This window comes from Aptenodytes patagonicus, chromosome W (genome assembly GCF_965638725.1).
Source record: "Aptenodytes patagonicus chromosome W, bAptPat1.pri.cur, whole genome shotgun sequence".
NCBI classification, from domain to species: Eukaryota; Metazoa; Chordata; class Aves; order Sphenisciformes; family Spheniscidae; genus Aptenodytes; species Aptenodytes patagonicus.
This window is the reverse complement of record NC_134981.1, coordinates 16,930,754-16,947,837: the sequence shown is the minus strand read 5'-3', so window position 1 is coordinate 16,947,837 and position 17,084 is coordinate 16,930,754. Positions and strand designations below refer to the sequence as shown.

The 17,084-nt window shown below is 38.1% G+C and overlaps 1 protein-coding gene across 2 annotated transcripts in view; it reads right to left on the bottom strand.

Moving 5' to 3' along the window:
• The window catches only part of LOC143172283 (nipped-B-like protein), a 173,447-nt gene that overhangs the window by 62,483 nt on the left and 93,880 nt on the right, over window positions 1–17,084 (bottom strand). For both annotated transcript variants that reach the window (XM_076361527.1, XM_076361526.1), the window contains exon 9: window positions 9,534–10,166. In XM_076361527.1, the coding sequence (XP_076217642.1) occupies window positions 9,534–10,166 (633 nt within the window). The remainder of the gene's footprint in view (window positions 1–9,533; window positions 10,167–17,084) is intronic.

Here is a 17,084-nt window from a genome sequence, read left to right as displayed (position 1 = left end):
ATGAACTTAGGAACTTTTACAATATCCATTCAAATATACTTCATATCCTTCAAGGCATCAGTATCCAAGCTTCGTCCACTTCATTCCGTGGATAGTAGAATTTCTTTTTATTATCAGGATATTTGCCAAAATATCAGACTAATATTTTTCTTTCAAATCCTGCAGACCTAGGTTCAAAGCTTGCCACAGTTCTGAACAGGTAGGCTCACAAGCTCTTGAGACCAATAAAGTGCGATCAGGATCTTTTTGCTTCACTCTTTGTAACAGTTTTCGTAATAAAAGGAGTATGTAGTAAGCCACAGAAGAGCTTTCTGACTATATTAGAGATCAGGTATCCAAGTTTGTTGTTTTCAGATTCTTTTCCTTTTAGAAACATTAGTCACTCTCCCCCCCCCCCCCCAAGAATGTAGATACATCCAAAACATATCTACATTTTGTTCAATTCCTTGAACAAATTTATGACAGTTCAGAGTACAGTCTGATCCCAGTTATTCTCCTATGTAGGCATTCTTTTGGCTTGGCAATCTGCATGGATGCTCTCTTTACATTGCAACATGCTCACCAAAACTTGGTACTCAAAGCAAGATCATAAGCTACCTTATTCTAAAAAACAGCAGAGATGTTCTGTCAAATTAAATGGGTCACTGTGGTGCAAAAACCAAAATATTACAGGAACCACAAGTTTGAAATGGAAAAAAGGTTAGCTGGATTTCCAAGCAGTTATGTCTCACCTGTCCTGTTATGAACAGTATTCCTGGAGACAGGTTGTGGCCTTCATCTTTGGAAATATCTGCATGTCAAAACAATGAGTACTTTCAGATTTAGAAATTAATTAATTACTGCAGAACCTTTGTGCAAAAACACATTGCACTGGAATAACCACAGATACCTTCGAATACATTTCTGCTGAAACTGCAAGTCAATTGTGATTTGAAGAATATCCATCCTGAAAACGGATATACTCGGAAGCTGAGCAAGCGTTAGGACAGCAGCTGGATGAGGGGAGCTGTATTAAAGAAGTATCTCCATTCTTCCATTTAATCCAAAATCTTTCCAAAGCAGCAGCCAGATCACCATTAGTGCTGAAGTCTCCAACGTTACTGCTTTCTTGCAAACCCGATGATTGTCTTAAGCCCCAGATTAAACTTTCAACAATTGAATATAATAGGATGATAGCCTAAAAACTTCTAAAACTGCTTGTCCTAGCAAACTGAAATGGGCCTTTTGTAAATACCTGTGAAAAGGTAATAAGTCTAAATAAGAACCACATGCATGGTTGCTGAGCTTTGTTTTAGCAGAATGGTAACACTCCGCTCTATTAATACTGTTTGGTAGACTTTAAAATCCAGAGATTTCTGAATGATCTTGAATGATCTTGAAGACACAGCAGATAAATTACCACTTCCCCATTTATACCTTGTAAGGGACTCAGTTGGACACTTCATATCCAAGATGGTTAAAATGTGAATGTACTCCTCTTCAGAAATACAAAGACGACCGATCCTCTAACGCTGAATTCTGGATGAACCATTTTGATGACTCCAGTACAAAATTTCTTTTTTTTAAAGCATAACAATTAAGAGTTTAATATTTTAAAGCTCTAACACTCTTCAGAGATTATTGGGATATGCCTCCACTCATGTGAAATACCACTTATTTGCATTATTTAAATCAGCACTGAATAAATTTATACCAAATATACCAGTCCTAAGCAGTTATTACTTATTGTCAAACCTTACATTTTTAAACAACAAAGACAAGTCAGCCAGAGGCCAATTACAAGCTTATCTTATTTAAGCTAACAATCAAGACTAGGAATTTTTGACAAACACCACATAACCATATGCCTAAATAACAAATCTATGTTTACTGACAGCTGTTTTCTTTTCCTAGTTATTTTTCACAGATCTCTTCAAAGCTGTCCAAGCGCCCTGTCCCCCCCCAACCAACAGTGTTGTGTAGACCACAAGAATCTAAACCAATCAATATAATCTGGATACAAGGAAGATTTAAAATTACTTTCAATGGTACTGATGGATGACCTATCAATGGAGTGAGGGCAAATATCCAGTCTTATCTTTCTACTCTTTCATGAACGTTCAGCATTACTGGCCATGAGAGTTTGCTCTCACCTGACCTCCCCCCAAAACCATATTCCAATAAGCAAAGAATTAAACAAACAAAGAGACCCCTTCCTATCAGTAGAAGAGATTCCCACAGCACTAGCTCCTCCCCTTGAAGGAGAGACTCAGCAAACATAGGTAAAAAATTTTAGTCTCACTACTTGCTCCCTTACAGAAGAAACTAAGAAAGTACAGTCATGATCCTGGTATAGGAAGCTTTATAGAACAGAACATAAATCCAAAGGCTCCAAAGTAGAGACCAGAGGGCTTCCAGCTGCTGCAGTTCAGAGGAAGGGATTTCTGAGAATCTGAACAGAAACAGCTGCTAATTTTTAGCAATCTGTCGAGAGACTATCAAACTTCTGGTCACTATGCAAAAAAGCAAGCCCATCAGGAGGGATGTCCAAACTCATTCAGGAAAAAAAAACAAACAACCAAACAAAAACCAAAAACCCCAAAAAGACTACAGGAGTCTCTGACATGCCTTAGGGTGTAGCAGAATTCAGAATCTTCATTTTGGTAAAATTCTGCTTGTTTTCTTAAATATGACAATAACGTAATCAGCATAACTGGAGAATGAAATATGATCTTACAAATTTTTCTACTTAAGGATGTTTGGTAACTCATTATTCCCTGTCAACTATTAGTAATACAAAAGAAATATTACACTAGAAAATAACAAGAATTGAACTACAGTAAATTATAATCAAGCATCTCCACTTGTTTAGAGACTAGAAGCTGTAATTTAACCTCCTGAATTTAATATTGCTTTTACAAACAATATGATTTCAATTTATTTCTGGGTTTTATCCATGTGATTGCTTTGTGAAGAATTATAGTTTTGTAAACTCAACTGTTAAAAAATCTGAGCAAAACCTGAAGTGCAATTACTTTTGAAATACACAATGTAGCACCTAATTTCACAAGAAAAATGCAACACACTAACAGTAGACTTAATGAAAACTACTTATTTTATGTATCATTTACAGATTAACATATCCAATTAGTTTCAAATTCATTTGTAGGAACAACAAACTTCAGAAATAAGCAAATTACTTTGAAATTTATTGGTGAACACTTTTAATCTCCCTTCCAGATGTTGATTTCATTCTGACATCATACCTTGCATTCAAAAATATCTTCAATTAACTAGATCCAGTAACATTTATACAGGATGATAATGAAAAAAAGTCTGTGTCATCTTAGGTTGATGTCGAAGTGAACTTTGTGACTATGAATTATAGAAATGCTGGGCTTAAACTGTTAATAAGCTTTATGAATTATACATGCCGTTTCTTTATCAAGATTTAAATCCATTATAGAGAAGTGACTGTCCCAGAACAAAATAAAGTCATTACTGGGTAAGTAATATTATAAATCCTCCTATCCATTTAACAGGTACAATCAAGGGCATATACTACATGCAAATTATATTTAATTTTCTAATCTTAGTTTACGCTACAGATAAAAATAAAATACACCTCTTGCCAAACTTCTGGGTTTTAGTTATTTTCTACACCTGCTTACAAGAGCAGGTTTCTGCACTATCCTATGTAAAGCACAACCTGGGATAAACATGGGAATTTGCTTTCATGTTACACAAGAGCACCAAAAGAAAGTAAACACCATTACAAAAATATGCCTCTACTTTTTTTTTTAAAACATGTTTTTCACTCAGTCAGTATTTCATTCTTTAAAAAAATATAAAAGAAAGTAATTTTTCCTAGACAGATGGAAACATTGCAACACTTCATTGCAATTTCTCTAGATAGAAGAGGAATTTCTTCCCCTTACTTTTCTTAAAACACGTCTGAACGCAAAACAAAAAAGTCTCATCTATAGGAACTGGATATTGCAAACCTGCTTTTTCTTGGGAAAGCTACATGAGGTGCCAGTTTCATCCATTACATAACACTACGAAATGCACAAAATACATGATACCTGATTCTCACACTGTCCTACTACATAAAGACACAATCATTTATATTTTACACTGTCTCATTTCATCTTCTGGTATTAGTGACTGTAATCTTCTGCAAGATTACTATACAAATAACTACACTCATATCTCCATTTTTAAGTAAATAAAACCCCTATAACATTTTTGGAAATTAATGCTAATATACTGGTTATAATTATACGTTCTGTCATTTCATTCATTGGCTACATAAAATTAGATGTAAACAAACTATTAATTCTTAATAGTGTTCTTCTGTTAGTCTCCTCTTTGGGGGACTTTTGGGGGGAGATGGGTAATGGGGAGAAAGGGAGAGGAGCTGGATAAGAACTTAAAAGGTAAGAGAAAAAGTTTACTTACCTATAACTGTAGTTTTGAGTTTTGCTCCGGCAGATTCACACTCTTGGGATGTGTGTGTCTGCTGCTATGGACTTGGAATGAACTAAAAAAAGAAGGGCCCACAGCAGGCATCCAAATGCCCCCTAACTGATCCAATTATTGGAAATAAAGTTATTACAGCTTCCCTTCTTCCTAATTCAAAGAATCTACAGTAAGATTCCAAAGTGGGTAAAATGGATCCTCAGAGGTAAAATATATAGGGGAAAAAACCCACAGAAATGAGTAGGTTTGTCTCATTTAAAAAATGCTTCTAATGCTTTTAAGTTTAAAAAAAAAAAAATTACCCTCCCAATGAAACAGTTAGTGATTAATGATTTAATGACTCTTCTCACAAACTCCAGAGAACAGTGCCTTTTACAAGTAAAAGTAGAACTCCTTAATCTGTTAAGACAGCTGCATTATATAAAAGTCTTTGAAGTAGCCTAAAATCTAACAGTGAACACACAATACTATGTATGAGAAGAGCTCAAATTAAAATTTAGCAAATCTGAATAAAATAAAAAACTAAAGCAATTTGAAAAAGAGTCTCTGAAAAAAGATGGGTTGCTTTCTGTTTTTTCAAGTAATTTTCAAGGTTATCGTCCCTTTTCCCCTTTCTAGAAGACTCAGAGCTCCTTTTAACATTAATTTCTTAAATATTTTTGATTCACAGTATTTGGGGTCTTTAGAAAAGCATGAAAGATCTTGAGGTAGAAACCTTGAACCTGAAAATTAATTCATTAGCAGGTCTAAATCTTGAAGAACAAGAACAACTTAATGTAATGTTCTGGGAAAGGTTTAGACTGAAAGTGACTGACTAGCTTTGAACTACTTGACTATAAACAAAAATAACCCACTTGTATCTGAACAGTGGCAAAGCACGAGTTAATGCAAAGAACTGAGGTTAGCAAAATGAAATTTCTCCCTCAACACCGTGCCCCCGCCCCAGGGAAAAAAAGATTCCTGAGAACAGAAATTCCTGGGACATAATTTTCTAAAACTCCACAGGATTTCCTGTACTTTCTTGGAGTAGTCAACTTCAGAATGTGAACTAAGCACAGCTCCAGTTAAGTGAACAAAATAGGTTCAGAATATGGACCTCTGCTTGTTTTGAAAGCATTCAAGAGCACTAAGTAGTACAGGAAATGTGACTACTGACAGTGATTAGAAGAAAGTGTGCGTGAAGCTTCATTTTTTCTAATTTCTTTAGAAAGGTATCCTGATGTACCTAAGCAGAGAATGGTTCACTTGTTGTTGACTGTTGTGGAAAACGATAATCCCTTTCTGTATTAACCCTTCCGAATCACTTTTTTTTCAACTCAAAATAATCTGTCTTGATAAACAATAGCTGGATCTATCTATGACATTACACATCCTTTCAAAAGAGAAGATATGATCTAGTATTGATTGACAACTTGTATCTGATGAGGGTATAGAGGCCATTGTGAGGGAGGCAATGGGAACTGAAAACCTGAGGCTTGTCATGTTCCATGGACTTATTTGTTTGTTCTGAGGCTATTAAACATAATAGATGTATTAGAATGTAACTTTCGGTGCTGAGTGCCTTGATCTCCAAAAACTCCAATTATTCCTTTCATTAACAGATACAGACAAATTACTTGCAGAATTAATCAATACAGAGAGACTTCCTTGACGGAAAAAGTAGGAAGAGGAGATGGACTCTTGTCCTTCCACACAGAGGACAAGGACGAAACCAACTTTTTCAAATTTTGCACCTCTCTATCATGATGAAAAGACCATATAATCCACTTAATCCAAGATCCAAATAGACCAAAAGGATAGAATTATAAAAACAGAGCTCTGAAAAGCACTCAGATATGGAGGCAAAAGGTCTATATTATAAAATCTCTCACGCATATCTGGATAGACATTAGGTCAAATCTGCCAGATTTTGCATTAGTGATTTTTGCACTAAGAATTCCTTTTTCAGAAAGCAAAAGCATGACAATCAGGTTCCAGAAAGATACGCTGCTTTTCAAAGGCGGCAGCACTTCTGCAAAACCCTGTGTTAGTTCCACCTCTGGAATGGAGACTGCCTCCTACTTTGAGAGACTTTGTTTGGTGGAAGCTAAATATTTTAACAGTTTTGTTAGAATTAGAAATTTATTACAGAAAGTACTCTAATTTCTAAAGGACTCCAATCTCCATTTCCCACCTGTACCAAACATTATGAAAGGACCTCAGCATTAAAAAAAAAAAAAAAAAAGACCTTAGCATTGCCTTAGGCAAGTGTAGTAGTTGTACAATTTTTAGCAAGAACCCCCTAAAAAAACCCATCTCCGCCTCTCCTCTGGAATAAACAGTTCCACCACACTACTGGTTCCCAACCTCAGAAAGAACATGTCATATCCATCCAAAGCCTTACTGTTAAAAAAGAAGCATCTGAAAATCTTTGAAGAAGCATAGTACTGTAGAGATTTCATGTCTAAAAAAAGGACAGAAGAGACCACTAATATTCTATCAAAACTTGCGAGTACAATTCTACTCAAAGTAATTTATGGAACGCGTGCCTACACAGAAAGTGTAGTGTGACTGTAATATGTATTCCCATGCCTCAATTACAAAAGCAGCAAAGATGCTTTCATGCAGATTTTAGCATATGCTAGCATCTAGAGCAAGATCTCTAGAGGGACACTTGCTATGTACAGTATCAGCTTGCACTATACGTTCCCATTCTAATTAGACTGAGTACATGCTACAATCACACTATTTTCTTGACATAATGTGATCTGAAGTTACAGTATATGCACTAAAATGCCAGGCTTTTGCATAAATACAGTAAGCAACTTCACAAAAATGAATGACATATTTAGTAGTTACTGGATATAGTTACTGGATATATTTCTAACAGACATATTCCCATAGGAACAATAGAGGAAGCTTCCTCCTGCAGTCACACCAAACCAAACGGCTATAACTAGAACAATCCCAGAGTGTATCAACTTGTAGACATAATACAAACTTACAAGCAATGGCAAAAGCATTACCAAAAAATAAGAATCGTATTTCTCCAAGGTAACAGCTTTTCAGGAAACCTGTCCCAAGGCTGCTAAAAATCCTTCTACTCAATACTATTCATTCATGGCTGAAACCTCAGCAGCTAAAGTGAAAAGAGCTGCTGTCTAGCATAGAGGCAACTTATCACCAGTGAATAAATGGTGATAATTTGTCCCAATATAAGGCAGCAACTCTTGCACCTGATCCATAGCAATTGCAGGAACTCGGGAAGAACCGAGACCTGGCAGAGGATGCAGGTAGAAGGGAAGCATAAGGTTGGAATCCTTATTTGGTAAGATAATTTTGAGCAGTGGTGAAAGGGAGAGATCGCATTCTATAAAAATCACTCCTTTCCCCAAAAGAAACAAATCTGAGTCTGCCCATGGCTATGTAATTATGGTAAACAAACTTCACAACTAATGTTCAACATCTCCTGAAAGCCAAAACAAAAGAGAAAGAGTGTTTTAGTCTTGCTCTAAGTGTTTGAAGGCTGCTGCGCACCATCAAAAATACACTGCATTTTTTTAGATGCTTCTCAGCTAAAATGTGCTGGAGAATCTACTCAAAGTGTGGGGATATAAAAGTAGCTTTTTAAGTAGTAGGAGACAAACCACAAGCTCTCCATAAATAAATTTAAAATTAGTAGAAGAGATGTAAGCAAAGTAACAAATTCTGCCATTTCATTAAATCAAAATTAAAAGCAGTAGAGATCTCTTGAGGTGAGCACCCATTTTCTCTGTATATTCACAATGTTTTCTAACAAGACTTGATTTAGTTACCAAATAAGAAATACCTAAAAAGTTAATCCTTTTAGTAATTGCAACAAGAACATTTACACACACACAAACACAACAAACTCTCTCTCTCTCTCTCCAGGCATCTTTAAAAACAGGAAAAAAATCTTTGAATAGGGAGAAAACTTGTGCTCTCTCTGCTGCTTAAAGACCCAAACCACATGTAAATTTAGTTGCCTCCATGCAAGTATGTCCAAAATCGACCATTTTCACCTATGAACTTCCAAAATCAGAATCTGTGCCATTTTCCACTCTGCAAGATTTTTCTTGGGAGTATCTAATAATTAGCATTAGACTATAAAAGATTTTTTTCTCAGAAGTTAAACACAGTGCAGAGGAAGCTTCTGAAAAATACTTATGTTAACCTATCACTATCTACTTTATAAATCACATCTTATCTTCAAGATTTACATGTGGGTTTTGCATCCACTTTTGATATTTCTGAAGCCTAAGACCTTCAAACCAGTTAGCAACAGGGGGAAAAAAAAAAAGAAAAAGAAAAAGGGAAAAAAAAAAAATCAAAGAGGATAGATTCAATGAAATCAGTTAAGACAACCAGTACAGCTACTGAAGTGAAGAGCAAACATTTTCAGAGGCTCGTCTGGTTCTGTGCTAGAGACCATATAGATATATGGTAGATCTCTAAAACTTGTAATGCCTACATAATAATGAATATCCAGTTGAACAAACATTGGAGACAATATAGTAGTATATATTACCCAATCATTACAGTGCCTTTAAAAGAATAGATGTGATTTTAATCTAACACCTCCTTCACATTAGATTCAAACTGGGATATGAACAGAAATGGCATAAAAGTTTTCCTGTATTTTCTTAAATTAGGCAACGTAGATAGTTAATTAATAATTCAACTACCAAAACTTATTACAAATTTTTACTTATGGTACTGCTGGGATTTTAGAAACTATAAACAACGTCAATTGTACTTCATTCAGTCTCATGGTTCAAAATAAGAGTAGCTTAAAAAGAATTTTGAAACATAAGAACTTCACTTTCCATCCATTAAGATCCCAAATAAAGAATACCAGATATTAAAAATATGCATATACGAGAGATTACAGTTCATTGTTGGAGGGGAATGGAAATGAATGTCGTAGAACCACCTACACTGAGTAAACAGAATTGAACTATATGACAATGACAGGAAGGGTTGTTTTTTTTTTTATATATATATATGGGTTTTATATGCATATATATATTTATATAATATATATAGCGTATACACACACACAATCCTTTTACCTTTATCTTGCACTTCTTTTGAAAATCGCTCCCTTTCAATAGCTGATTCACGTTCTATCCGCTCAATTTCAGCCAATGCATCCAATTCTACTTCATCATATGACGTTATAGTTCCTTGTTGCGAAACCTGTTGCTGTGTCTGTACCACAGGAGTTTGAGGTTGTTTTGCAGCAACTGAAGTATTCTGTTGTAAAACAGGCACTTGTTGTGCCTGAAGGAAAGCTGTCTGTTCGTGCTGCGGCAAACACTGAGCAGCATTTAGTGGGCGGTTAACATCCTGTGGAGTAACGAGTGTTTTAGAAGTCTGTCCTGGGTACTGTACATTAAAAGGAATATCACCCTCTGACATACTGCTGTTTTCCAAACCAGAAAGCATATCATCCTGCTGGTCCATATCCGAAGATCTTACACGAGAGAGTCTTAATGTAAGCTTAGTGGAGTCCTTGGAAGGAGAACTAATGATATCATACATTGCAGCTTTTTCAGTCTGGTCTTTTTCATCCTTGCCTAACTTCATTTTCTTTTGTTTCTTTTGCTTTCTTTCTGGAGAATCTAACAATATGTCTGGGGGAACATCTCTAGGTGATGAATAAGGTGGAGGCTGAGATGGTTGGATTAAAGGTTGTCTTGATCCTAGAATAATAATTCAGAAAAACTGAACAGTTATGTTGTTCCATGTTTATATAAAAACACACTAAATATAACCTACATAATTTTAATATGTATTTGTACATATATCTGTGTTCACAAAAGGTCTAAATAAGATTGGTAGGAAGCACATCATTCCTAGATCAAGATGTAATCCTGATAGTTGCAGTGTATTTCCTAGGAATTTTAGCCGTCCACTGCAGGTAGAGAAGGGATCATTTCAGAGAAGATGGAACAAAAAATCCACCACCAAAAAAGAATAAATAAAAATAACACCTGCAGGTTCAGAATATCAACTATTAGAAAACAGTCAATGAAAGCAAGTTGACTACAGAAAAAGGAAATATCAAAAAGATTCTTAAGGTCCAGTGATGAAGACTTAATGATCAGTGTATAGGTATTAGCCATTTCAACCACACATTTTTAAGTAATTAAAAATATATATATTAAAAAATCAAAACATACACAACCTCCTTAACTTCGATTCTGACAGTTCATTTTCAACTGCTTGCCCTTTTTTTTTTTTTTTAAATTTTAGGTAAATTCATTCCAACCTCCCCCACTCATTACTACCTAGAAAACACTAATTGTCTTAGAGCATTTTTCTATCATTCCCTGCCTTATCTCCCCTCTCTTCTTTCTTTTTTTAAACATCTGAATTTTTACTTCTACATGCACCCATTTCAGGCTTTGAGTATATCTAGAGAAATTTTTTAAAGAGGACATTTTTTATTAAAAACATTCTCCAATTAATCACATTAAATTTTTTATTCCTCAAATTAAACCAGCTTCCCATAACTGTTAGCCCAGAAAAAGCTTTGAAAAACAGAGAAGCTTTTCAACCTGTCCCAATTATAATTTTGAGCTATAATTTTTGGCTTAAAAAGGAATATGGAGGGAAAGAAAAGCCTATTGGCTGGACCAATAGGGCCAGCCTCCTCTTGTTAAACAAAGCAAACATTTATCTGATCCCATTCATCCACTGGGGAATACTAATCTTCAGAAAGCAGTGACTGAGATTATTATTAGTCATTCTGTTTTAGGTCATCATAGGTCAATACTTCTAACAACACTCAAAAGCTAATTGGAATACAAGTCCCCATGTGCTTCATTCAAGATACACCACTAAACAAGAAAACAGCTTTATTCTGAAGCTTAAATTTCTATCAGATATTTTAAGAAATATTAAGAATCATTAAGCAATGTACTGACCTGTAGATGAAAAAAAGAATGGATACCTCTAGCAAAGCTTCAATTCAAATGAAAAGTGTGCCTTTACTGATGACTTCTTTGCACAGACTACTATACTTATTTTCTCTCCCTAGTACATTCTGCGAGAAGTCCTATAACCTCTGTATGTAGAGCAGGGTATAAAACGGGTTTATCTTACCCTTTCTTGACCATCAGCAACAACTCCATATTATGCCAATAAAATCCACAGAATGTTGGGAAGCCCTGTTTTGACTCATCCTGATTCTCAAGATCTTTTCACTACTCCATTTCCCCTCCTCAAATTAGACACCACACTCAATCACTAGTACTGAAGACCTGGCTACACCCTGTGAAGATCTCTCTCGCTTGCCTTCCACCAGAGATTCCTATTCTTGTGATGCCCCCTCCATACACACACACACTTCTCCTAATTACTGTCTCTTTAGACAATAATTTACAAGATTGTCTCAGTGTAATGTATAGCAAAAACCATTAGCTACTAATTTCTTTTAAGGCAATGACTACCACACACTGGAAATACAGGCTGCATTTTTATTTCTACAAATATTAGAGGCAGCTCAAAACTTTTCAAAGATATCTTACTGACATCTTACTCTTGAATTATCTCTTAAATGAATACTTCCAAAGTTGCAACAATGGAACATTTACCGTTTTTCAAAGTTACACTTCAAATAGAGGGCACAGATTTGATTCTCCCTTGTCCTAAACTTTTAAGTAAATTTGACAAGATTGTTCTGATTTGTATTCATTTGGTATTTCTCATGCTGAAAAATAACACTGCAGCAACAGATAAGGTGGTTCTTTTTATCTTTGGGTAGACTTGAGGAAGTCAGAAGGATTTTAAGCGCATTCCATTGAATGTACTTAGAATCTAGTAAATGAAAAAACAAAAGTAAAGTTTTCCCTCTCCTAGGCAGCACTACAAATAGCTATTTGAAAGTATCTTCCTCCTGAAGGAAGCTCCTGAAAGGTGTTGATAGTAAGGCCTATAAGCTGCATTTTAAGAGTTCATGTTCTGGCAATAACTTCACATATTTCCAAGATGTCTAATGATGGCTAAGCCTCTGGCAACAAAGGGGCTTAGAAGCTACGATACCTATGTACTGAGATGAAAAGAAAATGAAAAAGATAAAGCATTCTGTAACAGTTTCATTCTACCACAGACATTAACAGTTTTGAACAGGTATCACACATTAAACATGTACCACATTCTGTTGGATGCTTAGACTTCAGACAAAACATCACCCATTATACAGAGAGAGTTGTGCCTATTACTGTTGAAGTCAGTCTAGAATATTTCCTATGGGACAAGGCTTGAGCCATTATATACCTGAGAACAAAGCTCTTACAAGACTTGCTGATAACAGAAGAAATGTTTTTATGGAAAGAATACACAGACAGACAGATATGATCTTGTTTGCTGAACCAGTCGAGATTCCAAGGTTGAGAAGATCTGTTCTACAAAATGCTGTCAATGTAGTAAATCATATAATGATTTTTGGAAATTATCTTTGGGAATGAACCGAATTTCAGAATATTCTTTTAGAATAGAGAAATACGTAGGCAGATTTTGAGTCTAAATCTAGGGCTGTGCAGTAATTCAGGAAAAAATAACTGACTTCGTGTAGTTGATCTTCCATAGTATCAATAAAAGAATTTTGTCCAAACTCGTTCTGTATGGCAGGAATATGTAAAACTTGTGAGATAAAAAGAGATTCTCCACTGATTTGGGAAGGTCATTGTATCATTACTGAACAGCAAATACTGACGGTCATCCAGACAATACCAAACGTAGCTGCGAAGCAGGTAACATCATAGGAAATAAGGCCTCTACAGAGAACAAATACACCCATCAAGAATACCTCCATAGTCTTTCAGTAACATTCATCCTGACCACCCGTAATAATCCTGGGACTGGTTCTCTGTACTAATTAGTTTTCCTACTGATTCCTAGTGGTAGATAGCACTGAGTATGGAAAAAGTTTTATCAACTGCTATAGCAATTTGTAAACACTTTTTTTTCCTGTAACTCTTGACTGATTTCTTATCATCTCCTTTATAATGCAAGCAACTATAACATGCATTGCATTGACAGTAACTTAGTCGTCTTAAAAACATTGAGTTTCAAAAACACTTCTTGTTTGTTTACCATGGAATAGCATCACTTGCTCATTGTACATCAGTAACTTGGGCAGCAAACAAATAAGCTTCTGTCCAGGAGATTACACACATCACTGACATCTAAATCTTACAGTTTCTGTCCGCACTCTTTCTTTTCAGAATAGGTATGAGGCCCTGGGTATGGTAGATGAAGCGCATGATGAGATAGAAGAGGAGGAACCTATACAAGTACTCTCACCAAGGTCAGATCAACCAACCCCTCACAACAAGACCTGCATTAAGACCAGCACCAAGAAGAAACAACGGCAAGTTATGGTCATTGGTGATTCCCTCCTGAGGGGAATGGAAGCACCCATTTGCACACCAGACCCTCTTTTCAGGGAAGTTTGCTGCCTCCCTAGGGCCCAAATCAGGGATGTCACCAGACGACTGAAGAGCTTAGTACAGCCTTCGGACTACTATCCACTCCTGCTCTTTCATGTGGGTACTAATGATGTCGCAACAAGAAGTCCAAGGTCGATCAAAAGAGATTTCAGAGCCCTGGGAAGAATGCTAAAAGATTCAGGAGCACAGGTAGTGTTTTCCTCAATCCTCCCAGTCATGGGGAGAGACTTTGGAAGAAACAGGTATGCCCAAGACATCAATACCTGGCTCCAGGACTGGTGCCTCCGCCAAAACTTTGGGTTTTTTAAAACATGGAAGAGTCTTTAAAACACAAGGTATGCTGGGGCCTGACAGGATTCACCTGTCCCAATGGGGAAAATACGGTTTTGGGCATAAGCTGGCAGGACTGACTGAGGGGGCTTTAAACTAGAATCGGTGGGGGAAGGGGATACCAACAGGAGAGCTAAAGGTAAGCCAAGGGTTGGCATGATATCGCCTGAGGATGGCAATACTAGTGGGATCACTTACACTGCTCCAGGGAGCACAGAAGGTTCAGGAGCACGTCTGAAATGCTTGTACAACACCACACGTAGTATGAGAAACAAACAGGGCAAACTGGAAGCCTTGGTCCATTCCCAGAGCTATGATATTGTTGGCATTAGCGAGACTTGGTGGAATGAGTCCCACGACTGGAGTGCTGGGATGGAGGGCTACAGGCTGTTCAGGAGGGATAGGCAGGGCAGGCGAGGTGGAGGAGTGGCACTGTATGTAAGGGAGAGGTTTGACTGTACAGCCCTTACAATTAGGGATGATGTGGTTGAGAGCCTCTGGGTGAGGATTAGGGGGACGGAAAACAAAGCAGATGTCGTTGTGGGTGTCTACTAACGATTGCCTAGCCAGGATGACAGCACTGATGAGTTATTCTGTAGGCAATTAGGAGAAATCTCTGGATCGGTAGCCCTTGTCCTTATGGGAGATTTCAACTTCCCAGACATCAACTGGGAACACCATACTGCTGTGATGAGCAGGTCTGGGAAATTCCTGAAGTTTGTGGGAGATAACTTCTTGTCACAAGTACTCAGGGAGCCAACTAGGACAGATGCCCTCCTAGACTTGTTATTTGTGAATAGAGAAGGACTCGTGGGAGATGTGATGGTAGGTGGCTGTCTTGGCCACAGCGATCATGAAATGGTTGAGTTTAAAGTTTTCAGTGTAATGAGAAAAAAGGACAGCAGAGTTGCTACCCTGGACTTCAAGAGAGCAAACTTTAAGCTATTCAGGGAGCTACTTAGCAGTGTCCCCTGGGAATCTGCTTTTGAGGGCTTAGGGGTCCACGAGTGCTAGTCAGTTTTTAAGAACCACCTTTTAGAAGCACAGGAGCAGGCAATCCCATTGTGTCGAAAGTCAAGCAAGCGGGGCAGAAGACCAGCTTGGCTGAACAGGGAACTCCTCGTGGAACTCAGGAGGAAAAACAAATTGTATGATCTCTGGAAGCAAGGTCAGGCTTCGCGGGAAGATTACAGAGCCGTGGTTCGCATATGCAGGGAGAAGACATGAAAGGCCAAAGCTCAATTAGAGTTGAAACTGGCCAGTGTTGTGTCAGGCAACAAGAAGGGCTTTTTTAAGTATGTTAATAGCAAGAGGAGGTCTAAGGAAAACATTGGACCGATACTTGTTGAAGATGGTCACCTGACAAATAGGGATGAAGAAAAAACAGAGGCATTCAATGCTTTTTTTGCCTCAGTCTTTAATAATATGGATAGACCTTGGGCTGCTCAGTCCTCTGAGTCGGAGGACCACGACTGCGGGAACGCGATTTCCATTTGTGGACACCGAAATTGTAAGGGACCAGCTGTATCCGTTGAATGTTCACAAGTCCATGGGGCCTGATGGGATTCATCCCAGACTATTGAAGGAGCTAGTGGATGTTACAGCAGGACCCCTCTCAACCATCTACCAAAGGTCTTGGGAGTCTGGGGAGGTCCCTGCTGACTGGAAGCTAGCCAACGTTATTCCAATTTACAAGAAGGGCGTGAGGGAAGACCCAGGAAACTACAGACCTCAGTACCTGGAAAAATTATGGAGAAGATCATACTGGGTGCTCCTGAAAGGCATTTAAGGGACAATGCAATCGTCAGGCACAGTCAACACGGGTTCACAAAGGGAAAGTCCTGTTTAACTAATGTGATATCCTTCTACAATAAGGTCACCTGCCTAGTGGATGAAGGGAAGGCGGTGGATGTAATTTTTCTGGATCTTAGTAAGGCTCTTGATACTGTCCCTCACAGCATCCTTCTGGACAAGTTGTCCAACTGTGAGATGAGCAGGTACGTGGTGCACTGGGTGAAGAACTGGCTGAAGGGCAGGGCTCAAAGGGTTGTAGTGAATGGGGCTACATCTGGCTGGTGACCAGTCACCAGCCGTGTTCCTCAGGGCTCAATCCTAGGGCCAGTTCTGGTCAATATTTTTATCAACGATCTGGATGCAGGACTTGAATGCACCCTTACCAAGTTTGCTGATGATACCAAACTGGGAGGTGCTGGTGACTCTCTTGAGGGACAGGAGGCCTTGCAGAGGGATCTGGATAGATTGGAGCATTGGGCAATCATTAATGGGATGAAATTTAACAAGAACAAATGCCGGATTCTGCACCTGGGACAGAGTAATGCCAGACACAAGTATAGATTGGGAGAGGAGTGGCTGGAGAGCAGCCCTGCAGAAAGGGATCTGGGGGTGCTGGTTGACAGCAGGCTCAACAGGAGTCAGCAGTGTGCCCTGGCAGCCAAGAGGGCAAACCGCATCCTAGGGGTGCATCAAACACAGCACAACCAGCCGGTCAAAAGAGGCGATTATCCCACTGTATTCAGCGTTGGTGCAGCCTCACCTTGAGTACTGTGTGCAGTTCTGGGCCCCACAATTTAAGAAGGATGTTAAGGTCCTTGAATGCGTCCAGAGGAGGGCAACAAAGCTGGTGAAAGGGCTGGAAGGCATGTCCTATGAGGAGCAGCTAAGGACTCTGGGGTTGTCTAGTTTGGAGAAAAGGAGGCTGAGGGGCGACCTCATTGCTCTCTACAGCTTCCTGAGGAGGGGAAGTGGAGAGGGAGGTGCTGATCTCTTCTCCCTGGTATCCAGTGACAGGACACGTGGGAATGGTTCAAAGCTTCA